The sequence below is a fragment of the Pseudochaenichthys georgianus genome, unplaced genomic scaffold, assembly GCF_902827115.2.
Source record: "Pseudochaenichthys georgianus unplaced genomic scaffold, fPseGeo1.2 scaffold_619_arrow_ctg1, whole genome shotgun sequence".
NCBI classification, from domain to species: Eukaryota; Metazoa; Chordata; class Actinopteri; order Perciformes; family Channichthyidae; genus Pseudochaenichthys; species Pseudochaenichthys georgianus.
The window spans coordinates 7,866-26,418 of NW_027263177.1; the positions used below are offsets into that span (position 1 = coordinate 7,866).

General features: G+C 42.4%; 1 protein-coding gene across 1 annotated transcript; it reads left to right on the top strand.

Annotated features, from left to right (window-relative positions):
* The first annotated feature begins 1,848 nt into the window (after positions 1-1,848).
* LOC117443523 (zinc finger and SCAN domain-containing protein 2-like) lies at positions 1,849-6,426 on the top strand. Its single transcript, XM_034079450.2, has 2 exons — positions 1,849-2,407; positions 4,076-6,426. The coding sequence occupies exons 1-2, from the start codon at positions 2,227-2,229 to the stop codon at positions 4,936-4,938; spliced, it is 1,044 nt and encodes a 347-aa protein (XP_033935341.1). The 5' UTR covers positions 1,849-2,226; the 3' UTR covers positions 4,939-6,426.
* Positions 6,427-18,553: the final 12,127 nt, after the last annotated feature.

The window sequence follows — 18,553 nt, forward strand, 5'->3', positions numbered from 1 at the left end:
TTTCTTTTCCCTGGCGACATCAACCAGCTCTGACTGGGGGGTCCCAAGGCGCTCCCAGGCCAGCGAAGAGATATAATCCCTCCACCTGGTCCTAGGTCTACCCCTTGGTCTCTTCCCAGCTGGACGTGCCTGGAACACCTCCCTAGGGAGGCGCCCAGGTGGCATCCTAACTAGGTGCCCGAACCACCTCAACTGTTATGTTGAATCAATGAATGAATTATGTTTGTAGTAGAAACCAGTGTGAGAGAAATGACAGAGCATAAGTTGTTGTTGAATATATATTTATAACTAATTACAGGATTTAAAATGTGAAAAATCTGACTTGGAATAATCTCATAATAAATAATCATTTCAGATTTATCCGGGTTTTTCCTCCCATTGGACCCATTAGAGGACTCTTTAAAGTAGAGACACTGATACAACTGAACATCAGCAGGAGAGGACTCTTTAAAGTGGAGACACTACATACTGATATACACCTGAACATCAGCAGGAGAGGACTCTTTAAAGTAGAGACACTACATACTGATATACACCTGAACATCAGCAGGAGAGGACTCTTTAAAGTAGAGACACTACATACTGATATACACCTGAACATCAGCAGGAGAGGACTCTTTAAAGTAGAGACACTACATACTGATATACACCTGAACATCAGCAGGAGAGGACTCTTTAAAGTAGAGACACTACATACTGATATACACCTGAACATCAGCAGGAGAGGACTCTTTAAAGTAGAGACACTACATACTGATATACACCTGAACATCAGCAGGAGAGGACTCTTTAAAGTAGAGACACTACATACTGATATACACCTGAACATCAGCAGGAGAGGACTCTTTAAAGTAGAGACACTACATACTGATATACACCTGGACATCAGCAGGAGAGGACTCTTTAAAGTAGAGACACTACATACTGATATACACCTGAACATCAGCAGGAGAGGACTCTTTAAAGTAGAGACACTACATATACACCTGAACATCAGCAGGAGAGGACTATTTAAAGTAGAGACTCTACATACTGATATACACCTGATCATCCGCAGGAGAGGACTCTTTAAAGTAGAGACACTACATACTGATATACACCTGAACATCAGCAGGAGAGGACTCTTTAAAGTAGAGACACTACATACTGATATACACCTGGACATCAGCAGGAGAGGACTCTTTAAAGTAGAGACACTACATACTGATATACACCTGAACATCAGCAGGAGAGGACTCTTTAAAGTAGAGACACTACATATACACCTGAACATCAGCAGGAGAGGACTATTTAAAGTAGAGACACAAATACTGATATACACCTGAACATCAGCAGGAGAGGACTCTTTAAAGTAGAGACTCTACATACTGATATACACCTGATCATCCGCAGGAGAGGACTCTTTAAAGTAGAGACTCTACATACTGATATACACCTGAACATCAGCAGGAGAGGACTCTTTAAAGTAGAGACACTACATACTGATATACACCTGAACATCAGCAGGAGAGGACTCTTTAAAGTAGAGACTCTACATACTGATATACACCTGAACATCAGCAGGAGAGGACTCTTTAAAGTAAAGTTTCAGGTTTATAATCAAAGCAGATATTCAGATTCATCACTCTTTTTATTTAAAGACACTTTGATAGTAAATGAGAAGCTAGGACACAGATCCCCAGAGAGCCAGGAGGACAGAGAAAGGCTTACATCACTTCACACGTCATCATATTTACACACACGGAAACCTACCGACTAGGTTTGTAGTTAAAAAGCCATTATATCATGTTGGTGTTATTTTTCTTCATGCTTTTATTCTGAAATTCTCAAACAGGAAGTGACCTCTTTGCTAACTGATAGCAACATGGAGTCTCGTCGCGACAGTTTTCTCTCTTTGTTCTCCCGATAAAGAGTGTGTTTTCTCCCGCAGTTCTGATCCTCCAGAGCCTCGGTGTGTCCGGATGAACTCTCCGAGTTTACTCTGATCTGTTCGGCTTCATCTGGAGCTTCTACCTTACCGAATACAGAAGTTAGCTTAGCATGCTAGCTGGAAACACGTTAGCAACAGTGTGAGACTTTGATGGAGAAAAAACAACACAATTAACTGTCTGTGTGTGTGTGTGTGTGTGTGTGTGTGTGTGTGTGTGTGTGTGTGTGTGTGTGTGTGTGTGTGTGTGTGTGTGTGTGTGTGTGTGTGCGCGTGCGTGCGTGCGTGCGCGTGTGAACATGAGTGTTGTGCTGCTCTCGTTGGTGAAGCAGAGACTCTCTGCAGCTGCTGAAGAGATCTTTGCTCTGTTTGAAAGAACGATATCAGAGTACGAGGAGAAACTGTCTCGATCAAAAGAGGAACACGAGAGAGACCGGAAACTACTGGACGCTGTTTTACATTCTCAGATCCAGAGGACAGGTCGGTTCAGTGCACTCTCTAATGGATGTTCACTAGACTACACGTTTCAAAGCTGTATCATCGTGTAGCAGCTACAGAGGAGATATGGAGATGAGAACCTGAAGTCCTCCTCCAACAGAGCAACATGAATATATATAGATATATATATCTATATATATGACATAGAACTGATAAAACAGATAAAATAGGTCAAGAGAATGGTTTAAGATGTTAAAGTTAATAGAAATAAAATAGAAATAGTGCAAGAAGAGTCTATATACAAGTACATGGAATATGATATACAGATACATCAATCAATCAATGTTTATTTATAGCCCAATATCACAAATGTTACATTTGTCTCAGTGGACTTCACAGTTTGTACAGAATATCAGTATGACAATACGACACCCTCTGTCCTTAGACCCTCTGTCCTTAGACCCTCACATCGTACAAGGAAACACTTCCGGAGAAAACCCACAGTTTAAGGGAAAATGGGAGAAACCTCGGGGAGAGCAACAGAGGAGGGATCCCTCTCCCAGGACGGACAGATGTGCAATAGATGCCGTGTGCAAATTGAAAAGATAATACATTTGCAACATAGGTAGTCCAAATGTTTGGAAATGCATGTGTGTATAATAGGAAGATGAATCCACGAGGATATCCATCCAGGACCGATGATCCAGGACCACAGCCACGACTCAAGATCCAGGGCTCGCGATCCAGGGCTCGCGATCCAGGGCTCGCGATCCAGGGCTCGCGATGCAGGACACAGGACCGCAGGATCATCCATGACTCCGGATCCCGGCGTATATAGACACCAGAAAGAAAGACATGTGGGGAAGCTGGGTTAATGGGAACATGAGAGGACACAGGTACAGACAGAGAGAAGGAAGAAGTAAGATGTCCCCATGAGAGGACACAGGTACAGACAGAGAGAAGGAAGAAGTAAGATGTCCCCGACAGACTAAGCCTATATCAGCAAAACTAGGGGCTGAATCTAATCAGCCCTAACTATAAGCTTTATCAAAAAGGAAGGTCTTAAGCACACTCTTAAAACAGATAGGGTGTCTGCCGCCCGAACACAAACTGGAAGCTGATTCCACAAATGTGGAGCTTGATAAGAAAAGGCTCTGGCTCCCATTGTACTTTTAGAGACTCTAGGAACAACCAACAACCCTGCATTCTTGGAACGCAATGCCCGAGTAGGACAGTAGGGTATAATGAGTTCTTTAAGGTAAGATGGCGCCTGCCCATTAAGGGCTTTGTAGGCGAGAAGAAGAACTTTAAATTCTATCCTGTGTTCTATAGGGAGCCAGTGTAAGGCAGCCAGAACAGGAGTAATGTGGTCCCTTCTCCTAACTCTGGTTAGTACACGAGCCGCAGCATTTTGAATCAGCTGAAGCGACTTGACTGACTTCTTAGTACTCCCTGATAATAAGGAGTTACAATAATCCAGCCTAGAAGTAACAAATGCATGGACTAGTTTCTCTGCATCGTTTTGAGGCAAGATATGCCTGATTTTTGCAATGTTACGTAGATGGAAGTAGGCGGTCCTTGAGATTGATTTTATGTGGGCGTTAAAGGATAAATCCTGATAACGTTGGAGCTCAACAAAGAAGGGGATTTTAAGCTGTAATGAACACAACAACTATTCTCAGTAACGTCTCTGTTTCCTGTTTCCTGCAGACGTCCAACTGGTGGAGGTTGAAGAAGGGTTTCCCCCTGAGACCCCCCCACACATTAAAGAGGAACAGGAGGAACTCTGGATCAGTCAGGAGGGAGAGAACCTTCAAGGGCTGGAGGAGGATGATGATAACAGCAAGTCAACATTCACTCCTGTCCCTGTGAAGAGTGAAGATGATGAAGAGAGACCTCAGTCCTCTCAGCTTCATCAGAGACAAACAGAAGCTGATGGAGAGGACTGTGGAGGACCAGAACCAGCCACGAACTCCGATCCAGAGACACGTTTACAACCAGAGACTGAGGACAACCCTGGAGACTCTTCAGAACCTGACACTGAAGACAGTGCCGGTTGGAAGGAGACCAGAGAACATCCGTCAGGTTCAAACTCTCGAGTCCCCGTCAGTGATTCAAGGCGTATTTCTGCAAATAAACGCTGTAAATGCTCTCAGTGCGGGAACACATTTACCAAGAAGAGTGATCTGAATCGACACATGCTAATTCACACTGGCGAGAAACCCTTCAGCTGCTCACTGTGCAGTAAAAGGTTTATCCGCAGGAGTCATGTGACGAGACACATGCTAGTTCACAGCGGAGAGAAACCCTTCAGCTGCGCACTGTGCAGTAAAAGGTTTATTCGCAGGAGTCATGTGACGAGACACATGGATGTTCACACCGGAGAGAAACCATTCAGCTGCTCAGTTTGTGAGGAATCTTTTACACAAAGTGAACATTTACAGATTCACCTGAGAGTCCATGAAGAAGAGAAACCATTCAGCTGCTCTCTGTGTAGCAACAGGTATACACAGAGGGGGGAATTAAACCTTCACATGCAGGTTCACACCGGAGAGAAACCCCACGGCTGCTAACTGAGAAGTGGAAGATATTAGGCATGTTTGAGATGAGTTGCGTCTCGCCTCGAAAGTAGACGAGAATAGCCGATTGCAGCCGGGGGAGGTCTCAAAAAGCTCGCCTGAAGTCGGATAGCTCGGAGTCGGCTTGACTCGGTTTGCAATGGTGGAAATTGCGTTGGCGTTCTTCGTTGCAGATGAAGTGGATGCAATAGAAATCCCACAATTAGTATATCACTGCAAATGAATGACTCAAGTGTCTGTTCATTTAAAAAAAAAAAAAAAAAATACAAGGGGGGTTGAATCCTACATGTAAAAGACAGAACCACTACTTTTCAAAACTACTTCCGTCAGTGGTCTTGACCAGTTTGCATTTATAAAGAATGCACACATGTGTTTAATCGTTAATGTCAGATATGTACTAAGTAAATACATGTGTTCCTGCTCAAGATTAGATTCAACTTATGTTATTGCACATATTACAGGTACTGAGACAACGAAATGCAGTTTAGCCTCTAACCAGCAGTGCAACAAGCAGTAAAGTGAAAAGTAATGTACACAATCTACAGAATAACATATAGAATGAATTGAATGATGAATAAACAGTGAGGGGTATGCATACACTAGATATACACATTAGCCTGTGAGCAGTATGAACAGTGTGATGAATATGCTAAGATATATAAAGTATGAAAACGGTAAGCAGTGCAAGTATAGTATAAAATATATGGATATTCATTTCATGATGATAAATATTGTGGAACAATGATGAAAAATGTGAAAGGAAGTGGCGACGTAAAACTGACACAAAACAACAACAAACTTTAGCCGAGCCAATTGGAGAGTTTCATCAGCAGCACGGGGTAAAAACCACCAATGAGCGCTCAGCTCGAGATACCAGCGAGTCGTTTCCCATCAAGCATTTCGCATCTGCAGCCCGTGGAGAGAAACTGCGCCACCTCACTCTCAAGGCTACCGGCGTCTTTGACCCGCGAGATTTCAACGTCTCATGTAGGCGAGCCTCCAGAGCAAGTCGGACAAAATGACTAACCATCATGCAACGCACGAGCAAGACGGCGATCGCAACTGCGCAGGTCTGCGTCAGTCTCGCTCATCTCAAACGAGCCTATTTACTCAGATGTATTCTGAACACTTGCAAGTTCACACTGAGGAGAAACCTTTCATCTGCTCAGATTGTGAGAAATCTTTTAAACGAAGTGAAAGTTCAAAGATTCACATGAGAGTTGGAGGAGAAACGATGTGGCTGCCTTGTTGGTGAGCAAGGATTCTCTTGGATTTATGAACTCAGAAACCGTCAAAACGTCAAACGATAAATAACGTCTAACTTTACTGAATACAAAGGACATCTGGAGAGTATGTATTTGTTACGATAACACTGACAACATGACTTCTACTTGAACTGATGCTCTAAATATCTTGTCAATTATTTACTTAAATGTACATTTTGTTTAAGCATCTAAAAATAAACCTACTTTTTATTTTGTATTACACATCTTAGATTTAAAGGTGGGGTAGGTAATTCACTTCAGAAACACTTGTTGTTATATTCCATGGAATGCTCTTAACGTCCCGATAGCAATGAACATATTAAATACTTTGACAATAAATACATTAAAACATTTAATCTGTGCTGTAAAAAGCACGACCAATCATCTGAGCCGGCCCGGCTAAAGTAACTGGATGGCCTACCTGCCTGTCAGCCTTCCATCTGGGCACAAATCTTCAGTAAAGTCACAGGAAGAGGACGGGGCTTCATAAGGAGTTAAAGAAATGACAGTTGAATTACTTTAAATGTATGTTATTGTTATTTCATCACATGGTCCTGTACTGATACATCTCTTTCTCAGGTCGCTTCGACCCTCAGAGCTCTTTAGAAAATACGGGAAAAATCATTTAGAATTTTTTTCAGAAATCTAACTTTAATAATTTTGATTATTACAATTTTTGAGAAATGTTGACATTTTTATAAAAGATTTTTTTTTATTTCTCACTTTTTTCAGTTTTGTGACTTATTTTTAGAATTTTAACTTTTTTCAGAAATCATTTTATTTTAGACTTTTTTTTTTCGGAGTTCTGACTTCATTGTTTTAAAAAAACAACATTTAGAATTTTTTTTGAGAACTGTGATTTTGTTCAGGGTTCAGCATCTCGCCCAGGGACACATCGACATGTTGACTCCACGGGCTGGAATCGAACCAACAACTTCTTGTTCAAAGACGACTTAGTAACATGATGTCTTCTCCATCTCATGTCTGTTCCTCACGCTGTGTAATCAATATGCTTTTAAATCAATAAGATCCTCATTGTTGCCTCACTGATCTCTTCTGATTGGATATCATCACCTTCCCATTCCAATAGCTCTGAAGAGTTTTGATTTTGATATACTTTATTAATCCCTCGTGGGGAAATTGTTTCTCTGCATTTGACCCATCCTAGCGTTAGGAGCAGTGGGCTGCCATTATGTACGGCGCCCGGGGAGCAGTGTGGGGAACGGCGCCTTGCTCAGGGACACCTCGGTAGCACTTGGTCTTGCCGGGACTTGAACTGGTGACCTTCCAGTTGCCAAGCCAAGTCCCTATCGACTTCGCCACCACCGCCCGAGTTACAGCATGAGTGACACTGACTCTAAATAAGACCAACTGCATCATTCACATCTTTACGTCCATTTATTTAACCATTAGTTTCTTTACGTGGCGTCTGATCGTCCTCCAGCTCTCACGCTACACTTCATCTGTGATAAACACCAATAAACACTATTTTATATTCAGTGGTTAATACGCTGCAGAGCAAACTGTTCTTATCAGATGTTCACCCACTGCTCCAATATATATTATTTATTCAATCGAGATCCTCCAAAACCTCAAACCGTCCAAACCATGTGTTAGCTATTGTCTGCTAATGCTAATGATGCAGCTTGTGTTCAGTGTGTGAACGTCCCAACAGCTGCAGGTTAACATCCGGCAGGTTCCATGAGCTGGAGACCCTACTCTACATTTCTATCATCACTCTTTGGGGTCTCAACATGTCCGGGTTCACACTGATGACAAGCAGAATATTTACAATCAGTAACTAAGGAGGTGTGGTGAAAACAGTGTGAGAATGTGCTCTGGTTCTGAGCCGAAACCCTCTCCTGTCCCCTGCTGTGATGAAGCTTCTCTTCCTCTGGACCTGAGCCACACTGAGACAGAAAGATCCGCACGTCTGTGTTGTTTAAGTTCCAGTTGTTCCCACTAGATGGCGCTCAGGAGCAGTGGTTTCACCCATGGATGTATTTCCCCTCCAGCTGGTGGGACTGTTTACAGGAAATCACGTGACTGCTGGGAACAGTTCCGAACTCAACCAGCAGGGGAGCTGTTGCTCAGACTCAGACTGTGAACTGCGCAGCAGGAAATAAATAGTGCACTGTCACTCTCAGGGGAAATGAGGGGAGTCCCGAGAGAGATACAAATACCTGATATACAAATACCTTCAAGTTTTATACAACCACAGTTCAATCAAGATAAGAGCTTTATTGATCCTGGAGGGAAGCAGCAACAGACAGAGAGGAGAGAAGTACTCAGATCATGTACTTAGTAAAAGTAGAAGTACTCAGATCATATACTTAGTAAAAGTAGAAGTACTCAGATCATATACTTAGTAAAAGTAGAAGTACTCAGATCATATACTTAGTAAAAGTAGAAGTACTCAGATCATATACTTAGTAAAAGTAGAAGTACTCAGATCATATACTTAGTAAAAGTAGAAGTACTCAGATCATATACTTAGTAAAAGTAGAAGTACTCAGATCATATACTTAGTAAAAGTAGAAGTACTCAGATCTTGTACTTAAGTAAAAGTAGAAGTACTCAGGTATTGTACTTAAGTAAAAGTAGAAGTACTGAACTGTAGTGGGTTGTAAGTGAAGATGGTCAGTATAGGGGAGACCAGGGACAGTTGTAACACTTTTTGGGTTTTCCCCAATAAGTAAAAAAACATTTAAATAGCCATGTTTGCTATATTATACATTCTCAATGTGTCAATACTGAAACAATGCATTTAAGATGTTTCTATGAAATAAGTACAGGTTGGAAAATGTATATATTTTTTTAACTCAACTGTTACAACCATCCCTGTGTACATCCATGTGCTACAACCATCCCTGTGTACATCCATGTGCTACAACCATCCCTGTGTACATCCATGTGCTACAACCATCCCTGTGTACTTCCATGTGCTACAACCATCCCTGTGTACATCCATGTGCTACAACCATCCCTGTGTACAGGGACGGTTGTAGCACATGCCAGGGACGGTTGTAGCATGTTAATAACGGTTACCTTTTTTCACACTACATGACAACAAACAGGGAAAGCTGTCAAATTCTAAGGCAACGAGATTGTAATGGGGTTTCACACGTCCTCCAGCAAACAATGAACAATGAACAGAACTCCAAACAGAACACCAGATGGAATTCATCTGATCCACAGTTGCGGCAGGTGTAAAAGTCACTTCCATAGATACTCTAGTGATGTAGACCTGCCTCCTTTGAGCTGAGACCACGGTACAACCCAGCTGCCTCCACCAGGTAGTCTCTCAGCAGCATCTCTTGTGTCCAGTAGCCTGCTCTTTGATTGGCTGATGGTGATCCTCTCATATGTCATGGGACTTTGCCTCTGCCCCCCTGACTGATTTGCCCTCCTGCACTTCATTTGAGGCCCTCTGCAGCAGAGCAAGTGGCACTCCCCTGTCTGTCTCCCTCTTTCTGACATGTGGCATACTGTAAACACACACACACACACACACACACACACACACACACACACACACACACACACACACACACACACACACACACACACACACACACACACACACACACACACACTTTACGTACAGTATTTGATTCTGTGTATTTGTACAGGGACAATGCGCACCAATCAACAATATTGATAATTCGAGCAAATGGGCCATCGTTGTAATCATTACAGCCGTCCCAGGTGGTCCACGTTACAGCCGTCCCAGGTGGTCCGCGTTACAGCCGTCCCAGGTGGTCCGCGTTACAGCCGTCCCAGGACTGTCATGTTTTCACCCCCTGCTGTGAACCTGCCTGATTGCTAGCTTGACCCATATTTAGCTAGTTATATGTTTAGCTTACAAAACAGTGATTCTAATAATACTAGTTTGGATTCCTAGACATTTGATCTCAAGAGAGTATCCAAAAAATACATCATATCATTTTTGTTGATTTTATACCTCAGAAACCCACTTTTGTTGATATCTTTCGCGAGAGATTTAAAGGTGAAACTTTTTTTCACAGCAATCTTTCCATCTAGCTGAGCATGTGCAGAGTGAGTTTCATCTCCTTTGTGATTGTAGATATTGAAGGCGTTACAACTGTCCCTGGTCTCCCGCACGTGGCACTTTTTAATCCTTGTTTAATAGTTGTTACAGCATGTTTCCTGTCTGTTTGAACTCATTGTTAAACTAAATGAGTCGAGGTGAGGAAACGACGCTGCAAAGCAAAGGAGACGAGGTGAGGAAACGAAGTTGCAAAGCAAATGAGACGAGGTGAGCAAGCGACGCAGCAAAGCAAAGGAGACGAGGTGAGGAAGCGACGCTGCAAAGCAAAGGAGACGAGGTGAGGAAGCGACGCTGCAAAGCAAAGGAGACGAGGTGAGGAAGCGACGCTGCAAAGCAAAGGAGACGAGGTGAGGAAGCGACGCTGCAAAGCAAAGGAGTCGAGGTGAGGAAGCGACGCTGCAGAGCAAAGGAGACGAGGTGAGGAAGCGACGCTGCAGAGCAAAGGAGTCGAGGTGAGGAAGCGACGCTGCAGAGCAAAGGAGTCGAGGTGAGGAAGCGACGCTGCAGAGCAAAGCAGTGGTTGTGTTGCTGCTGCCTCGGAGTCTCAGGGACCTCAAAGCCTCGAGGACCTCCTGGAAGGAGTCTGCACGTGTTGCTGTATCTCAGAGACAGAAACACAACAGGAGATATCTGGAGCAGAACAGCTGAGTCACGAGACAGAAGGGAAGGAGAGCAGGGACTTTCCAGCTGCTGGAGAACGGGTTAGGCAGAAGCTGCTCGGCAGAGAAACATGCAACGACCCGAAACAACCACCATCAGTTTATAAGCAGGTGAGGAGCGACAGGTTCCTCAGTCAGGGTGCGAGAGAGAGCCGAGTCCCACGGAGAAACACGCTTTCCAACAACGGACAAAAAAACATTCCAGTCAGCATGTCGTTGTGTCCCTGAGACACGTCACCCCAAATTGCTCCTGTGGGGATTGCCCACAGTATTGAGTGTGTGAGTCGCTTTGGATAAAAGTCTAACAAGTAACATGTAATGTAATGTAATGTAAAAGAGCACATTGTTTTTTTTACGTTTATTAAAGGAAGGCTCCAGTCATTAGATAGTTAATCAAAACTTCAGTATTTAGTGAAACATTATGTTTAAACCATACCCTGAAGAAATCAGCGATATTCCCCGGTAAATAATGATTTTATAGCTCTTTTTTTATCAAAACCTGTATATTCCGTCAGGCAGCTGACATTTTGGCCATTTTCAGTAGTCACATGATCCGAAAAACTAGGTCGTGACGTCATCTATGCGTTCACTTTGTAAACACACGACGAAAACATGGCGGAGTATTTGAGTTCGGACTCGTCAGCCGAGGAAGAAGTTTAGGTATTCCTTCCATCCAAATACAACTGTAAATAAAAACATACTCTGTTATCCTCTTAGGCCCCACGGACCCGGTTCCGGGGCCGAAATCGCGTCATTTGCAGGAAACAACGTCTAAGGAACCTTAATATTTAATAAACTATGAATATTTTATATCCATATAACGGGGAAAAAACTAATTTAACTGATCTTTTTAATTTTTTTCTTCAAAAATAACACACAATGCTAACAGTGAGCCTCTGAATTAGCCCCGAGCGAAAAATGCTAACCTATTACTGCACCGAAAATCATTCCTAGCTCCCTTATTACTTATCCTCGCTGCACATCCAACACATCGTTTATGATCGTAAAGACACAGAATCTAACGGTGCCCACCTCAACACTGAAAGATACAAACTCGCGACGTTATCAACAAAAACGTACATCAAAACAAGTGGCGCTAGGTACTAACATGCGCTAGGCTAACATGGCTTACCTTCGTCTTTGCCTGGTCTAGACTGGTCTTCAATGGCATTACAACGATAAAAATGATGATGTAGTTAATCCATAGGTTAATATCCAATGTGGCTGTGTCTCCTTTGAAATGTTCTGATAATCTATAAGCAATAAAACTGCAATTCCGTTATCTGCTGTCCGCTCTGTGCTCCGTGCGCTCTGGGTCCTGCAATTCCTGCTTCCTTACGTAGTAAACAATAAGTAAAGTCTGCTGCGTAAGGTGCTTACGCTGGCTGGCATTGGCAGTTGTTAGAAATTAAAATCAATGTTTATATGGCGTAATTTGAATTAAATACACTATTTAATTTAAATCAGTTTTATTCTGAAAAACCTGAAGTTCACTAACTATTAACTTAATACTTTTATTCTGAAAATGCTTCATTTCCGGTTAGCATTGGCATGTGGCGAAATGCTGCATTTTGAAACTATAATCGAAGGTGAAATGACATGTGGTGTTGTACATTGAGCACACTGGGTTTAGCACTCATCTATTGCCGCTGAATAACGTTTATTAGGGAATGTTTAAATAACCACAGACACCAGAATGATGTAATTTAACGACAGAACAAGGCAGGAATTGCATTGGACCCGCCCCCCGACGACGTCGGCCAATAGGAGAAGACCTCAGATGACAACAGGAAGAGCAAGCAAAAGATTGACCTCTTCCTCCGGCTGACCCGGACTGACCGGAGGGATGGGGAGAGCCACTCGCACATTTGTACACCACCGCATCTTTTGTGTAATTAAATGCTGTTAACTTTTATAAGCTTCCCTTGACTCTTTTCAGTCTCTCCTGCCTTCAGGGCTCTATAATTCACTAACATTTGGCGTCACTGGGTGGACCCTGAAGCTAGATTGAGCTGGAAGACGGGGTAAGGCTGCAAGCTAACTAGCATCACACTAAGTTTTTGGCTGGGCCTAAATGAAAGGTGAGACAGTTACCTGTTTAATTCCGTGGTGATTGCAAGTGGTGTGGAGTGTGTATATAGTGTTTCTATTCGTCTCTGTTGTATCTTCGGCGCCGCCCGATTAATGTGAATATTACATAGTATTAAGACCTTCTGGGGAGGCACTAGCTTGTATCTGGGATACCTCTGGGTAGGTACCAGACCTGATCTGTTCTACGCTGGACTGGGTCCATTCATGTTAGTCTATATGTTTGATGTGTTAAACCTGCGTAGTCTGGTTTAATAAAGTATTTTTGTGTGATGATCTAAGGCGAGGCGATTGTGTACAAGATTGGTATGAGATCAGCTTATAAGGTCAGCATCTATAGAATTTAGAGCTAAGATAAATGAAGATTGTTTTGTATTGTCAAGCAGTGTGGTTATTTATCTGCAGATGTTGTGTTCCCCTTCCCCCAATCACATGTGGTTAATGCTATACTGCTAAGCTAGTTAGCTAGCCAGTTAGCATTAGTAGATGGTGAAATAGTTTGAGTAAAGATACAACCGGTAACTACTGATTGAACACACAGGGATGGTGTAGATTAATGTTGAGAGTAGATTGAGTTGTTTTGTTTTTCATGCTTTTCAAAGAAAGTAATTTGCACTTTATATTTTGAGGAAATAAACAGGAAGTAGGTTTATGAACCGGAAGTACTAGTTGATACATTTGAGAGGAGTTACAAATAAAACAGCTCCCCTAGCGGACATACTAAGTATTACGTTAATACATTCTTCACCACACAGATAAAGATTACATGTGGTTTCTTTGAATTGTAGTTAACACATTTTATGACATTTGCATAATTTCATAAACTTTAGTATACACGGTAGGCCTACACGGTTTATTTGGATTTGCACCATATTCCTATTTTAATATTACAAAGTAAAAACCATACACTGTTCATTTTCATTTATTTATTTAGATTTTAGAAATTTGCATAATTTTAATTTTGTCTAATTTTGATTTTCTAATCTCAGTTTTACAACATTTACATTTATTTTCCAAATTCAAAAAAAAATTCAAAAAAAAAAAAAGTTCGGATGACATACGATATCTTTATAAAGAATACAAAGGTACTATTCAGAGGATTAGTAATTCATTTTTGATAACTTAATAATATTATCCGTGAACTTAAGAAACATGTCGCCAGACACCAAGTTAAGAGCACTCCCAGTGCCAGGCACAACTGCAGATATTAAGGCGAGAGTAAACTCCTGGTCAGATGCTGGGACAGTTCCCACTAAAAGACAGAAGAAATGGAACCAAATAGAGGAACTGTTCAAGCAGTGGCAAACGAGAGGATTGATTCCAGCAGATGATCAACCTGGACCAACGGAAGCCCATAGAAAAGCTGTAGTTGAACATGAGAATGCTGAATACCTACAACAGGAAAAAGCATGGATCAAAGCCGGACAACCCCCTCGGTATGGACCTGCTAAAAACGCTATGAAAAAAGCTGAAAAAAGAAAAGTTATGGTTGCAAATCTGATTCTCTATCTAAAATATACCAGCCAGGGATTGACAAACAGCTTACATGTGGTAGCAGCAGAAGATCTGCCAGTAATGGAAGAAGAACTCTGCAGAAGAGATGAAGCACTCTGCAGAAGAATAGAAGCAGAACTCGGCAGAAGAATGGAAGAAGAACTCGGCAGAAGAGAGGAAGCACTCTGCAGAAGAATAGAAGCAGAACTCGACAGAAGACTGGAAGCAGAACTCATCAGAGGGATGGAAGAGAGACAAAAGGCAGATGAAGCCCATAATGACATGATGGCAGATAGACAACGGAGAGAACAAGAAGAACAAATAACTCAAAGAAAACGCCGGACAAACTACTCTCCTGACTATTCCAATGGACAGGGAGATGAAAATGACGACAGCGGAAACGAGCAACATTACCCTGGGACATGCCCCAAAACTAAAAGAACCAAGACCAGTGCACATACCGCCATGCCATTGATAGCGGCTGGAAGAAGAGGATTTCAATACCAACCATGGACTCACAGGGACATGGAAGCATTAGTGTCAAAGCTACCTCCACTCACGAAAGGAGGTCAGAAGTGGGTGAATGATCTGGAGCGATACACAGCCCAAGACCACCTGTGCTTGGGAGACATGAGAGCCCTGCTTGGACGGATATAAGGAAGATTAGGGGCAAGAGCAGTAGATTCCGAGGCCAATTGCACAAATGACCCAGATGAAACTCCATTCAACTACATCAGGTCGAATTATTGGGCTGCTATTCGTCACATCTACCCGACAACACGCAGTTTACATGCTCTCAGCAGCTTGAAGAAGGAGCCGGGCGAAAACATGCATGCATTCTTGAAGAAATGTGAAGAAGTGTGGGAGGCTAGCACGGGTGAAAGACATGATCTGTCTCCAGCTATTGAAATGGTGTGGAAGAACTCGGTCATTAAAGCCCTTCCTCTAGCAGTGCAGGCACGTCTGGAAGAAGTGGTGGGATTGGACAATAAACCCGCTGAACAATGGAGACAACATCTCATTCACCACGATAACAGACACCAGGCAGCAAAAACGGGACTTGATGAGGACGATAAAATCCAAGCAAGGAGACTCGTGAAGCTACAAATAGCTGAGAAAGATACCGAAGCTAATAAAAACAAGAAAGCGGCAAGGCAAATGGCAACTACAGCAGAGAAGACCATAGAAACGGAGACAGTAATGCAAGCACCGCTAACCGTTCAAGCTCAGGTGGTGCCAGAAAATCAGATGCAGTACCAGCAAAGAGGTGGAGGAAGATTCCGAGGAAAAGGCGGAGGAAAGGGTTTCAAGAAAGTGGGATGTTACACATGCGGTCAGATGGACCATTGGTCCAGAGATTGTCCGCATCAACAAATACTAAACCCACCACAAGTACTACAATACAATACAATCTACTAGAACCAGCAGAGATTCATAAATTACACCAGAGGCACAGTAGAAGTAAATAAAGAGTAATATTTAGCTATTTTCAGATAGTTTAATCCTTCTTATACTTTGTAAAAGAACAAGTGCCTTTACACCAGATACAGTAAGAAGATGATTTATGATGTGAAAGGAGGGAGTCAGACGTTTTCCATACCAAGCTAATTGCTGCTATTTTACGAAGTGACATTAAAGGTTTAAGCTAGAAGTTATGCACAAATGAAAAACTTATGAATATGTATTCTTATTTGTTTTTTTACTTTTATGAGTTATGTACCATGCAATGTTCGGATGAAGAACTCATTGATTTCAATATTATTTACATACCTTAAAAGGTATGTAAGGAGGGATTGTTAGAAATTAAAATCAATGTTTATATGGCGTAATTTGAATTAAATACACTATTTAATTTAAATCAGTTTTATTCTGAAAAACCTGAAGTTCACTAACTATTAACTTAATACTTTTATTCTGAAAATGCTTCATTTCCGGTTAGCATTGGCATGTGGCGAAATGCTGCATTTTGAAACTATAATCGAAGGTGAAATGACATGTGGTGTTGTACATTGAGCACACTGGGTTTAGCACTCATCTATTGCCGCTGAATAACGTTTATTAGGGAATGTTTAAATAACCACAGACACCAGAATGATGTAATTTAACGACAGAACAAGGCAGGAATTGCATTGGACCCGCCCCCCGACGACGTCGGCCAATAGGAGAAGACCTCAGATGACAACAGGAAGAGCAAGCAAAAGATTGACCTCTTCCTCCGGCTGACCCGGACTGACCGGAGGGATGGGGAGAGCCACTCGCACATTTGTACACCACCGCATCTTTTGTGTAATTAAATGCTGTTAACTTTTATAAGCTTCCCTTGACTCTTTTCAGTCTCTCCTGCCTTCAGGGCTCTATAATTCACTAACACAGTGCACTGCATCCCCATTAAGTAATGGTTGATTAATAAATCCCATTTTATGTTTCATCATACTCTCAGAGTAGTCGTCCGGAAACTTGAAATGTTCGCTGCATACATGCGCCTGTGGATCTTTCGGTTCGGGCCGAGCACATTTCGCTAGCCACTGCCTCCGAACGTACTTCCTACGCTTACCCGTTAGCAATAGATGGAACCGAGCATTCCGTGGATTGTTCCTTTCCGAATTGTGGCAATGTTTCGCGATACAATGAGGCATATTTCAATAGAATTGTGAGAGTAAAGTAAACAACATGAACAAAGCACATACGTCAATTTGTCCTCGACACCAAAAGCATAGTTCAAGTCACTTCCGGTAAAATAAGTCATGTGACTCGTCAAAATGGCGCCGCCCACAGGGTTGATGTTATTTCGGTAATTAATCAGCTTAAAATCACTGATAACGTCATCGGATAACATTTAAAAAAAAAAAGACTGGCAGAGACTGGTCTGTTTTATCGGATGATAATTATTTAAAAATGCGTGTCATGAGGGTTGCCTCCCTTTAAGCAGAAGAGTCTTTAATCTCTCTTCTACTTCTGTGCAATGCCTTGTCTTTTATGCTTTATGCGAACATTCATTCATTTCTCAAATTGGTATAAATTAAGTATATAAATTAAATGTATTCTTTATAAGTATACGAGTATAATGCATTACATTTTTACATAATAATAAATAATAATTAGAAATAATCGAATAATAGGATAATAATAAATTAATATTTAATAATATAATAATAATGATATAATGATAATAATATTACATATTTATTAATAAGAACATTAATAAAAATAATAGCTGGAGACCAGGGGACACTAAAGAGTGACGCACACAGCGGGGAGACCAGGGGACACTAAAAAGTGATGCACACAGCGGGGAGACCAGGGGACACTAAAAAGTGACGCACACAGCTGGGAGACCAGGGGACATTAAAAAGTGACGCACACAGCTGGAAGAACAGGGGATACTAAAAGGTGACGCACACAGCTGGCAGAACAGGGGACACTAAAAAGTGACGAACACAGCGGGGAGATCAGGGGACACTAAAAAGCGGCGAACACAGCGGGGAGACCAGGGGACACTAAAAAGTGACGCAGACAGCTGGGAGACCAGGGGACACTAAAGAGAGACGCACACAGCTGGAGACCAGGGGACACTAAAGAGTGACACACACAGCTGGGAGACCAGGGGACACTAAAAAGTGACGCACACAGCTGGGAGACCAGGGGACACTAAAAAGTGACGCACCCAGCGGGGAGACCAGGGGACACTAAAAAGTGACGCACACAGCTGGGAGACCAGGGGACACTAAAAAGTGACGCACCCAGCGGGGAGACCAGGGGACAATAAAAAGTGACGCACACAGCTGGGAAACCAGGGGACACTAAACAGTGATGCACACAGCTGGGAAACCAGGGGACACTAAAAAGTGACGCACACAGTTGGGAGACCAGGGGACACTAAAAAGTGACGCACACAGCTGGGAGACCAGGGGACACTAAAAAGTGACGCACAAAGCTAGGAGACCACAGATCACTCTTCACAGATCACTCTCTACAGGTCACTCTCTACAGATCACTCTCCACAGATCACTCTCTACAGATCACTCTCTACA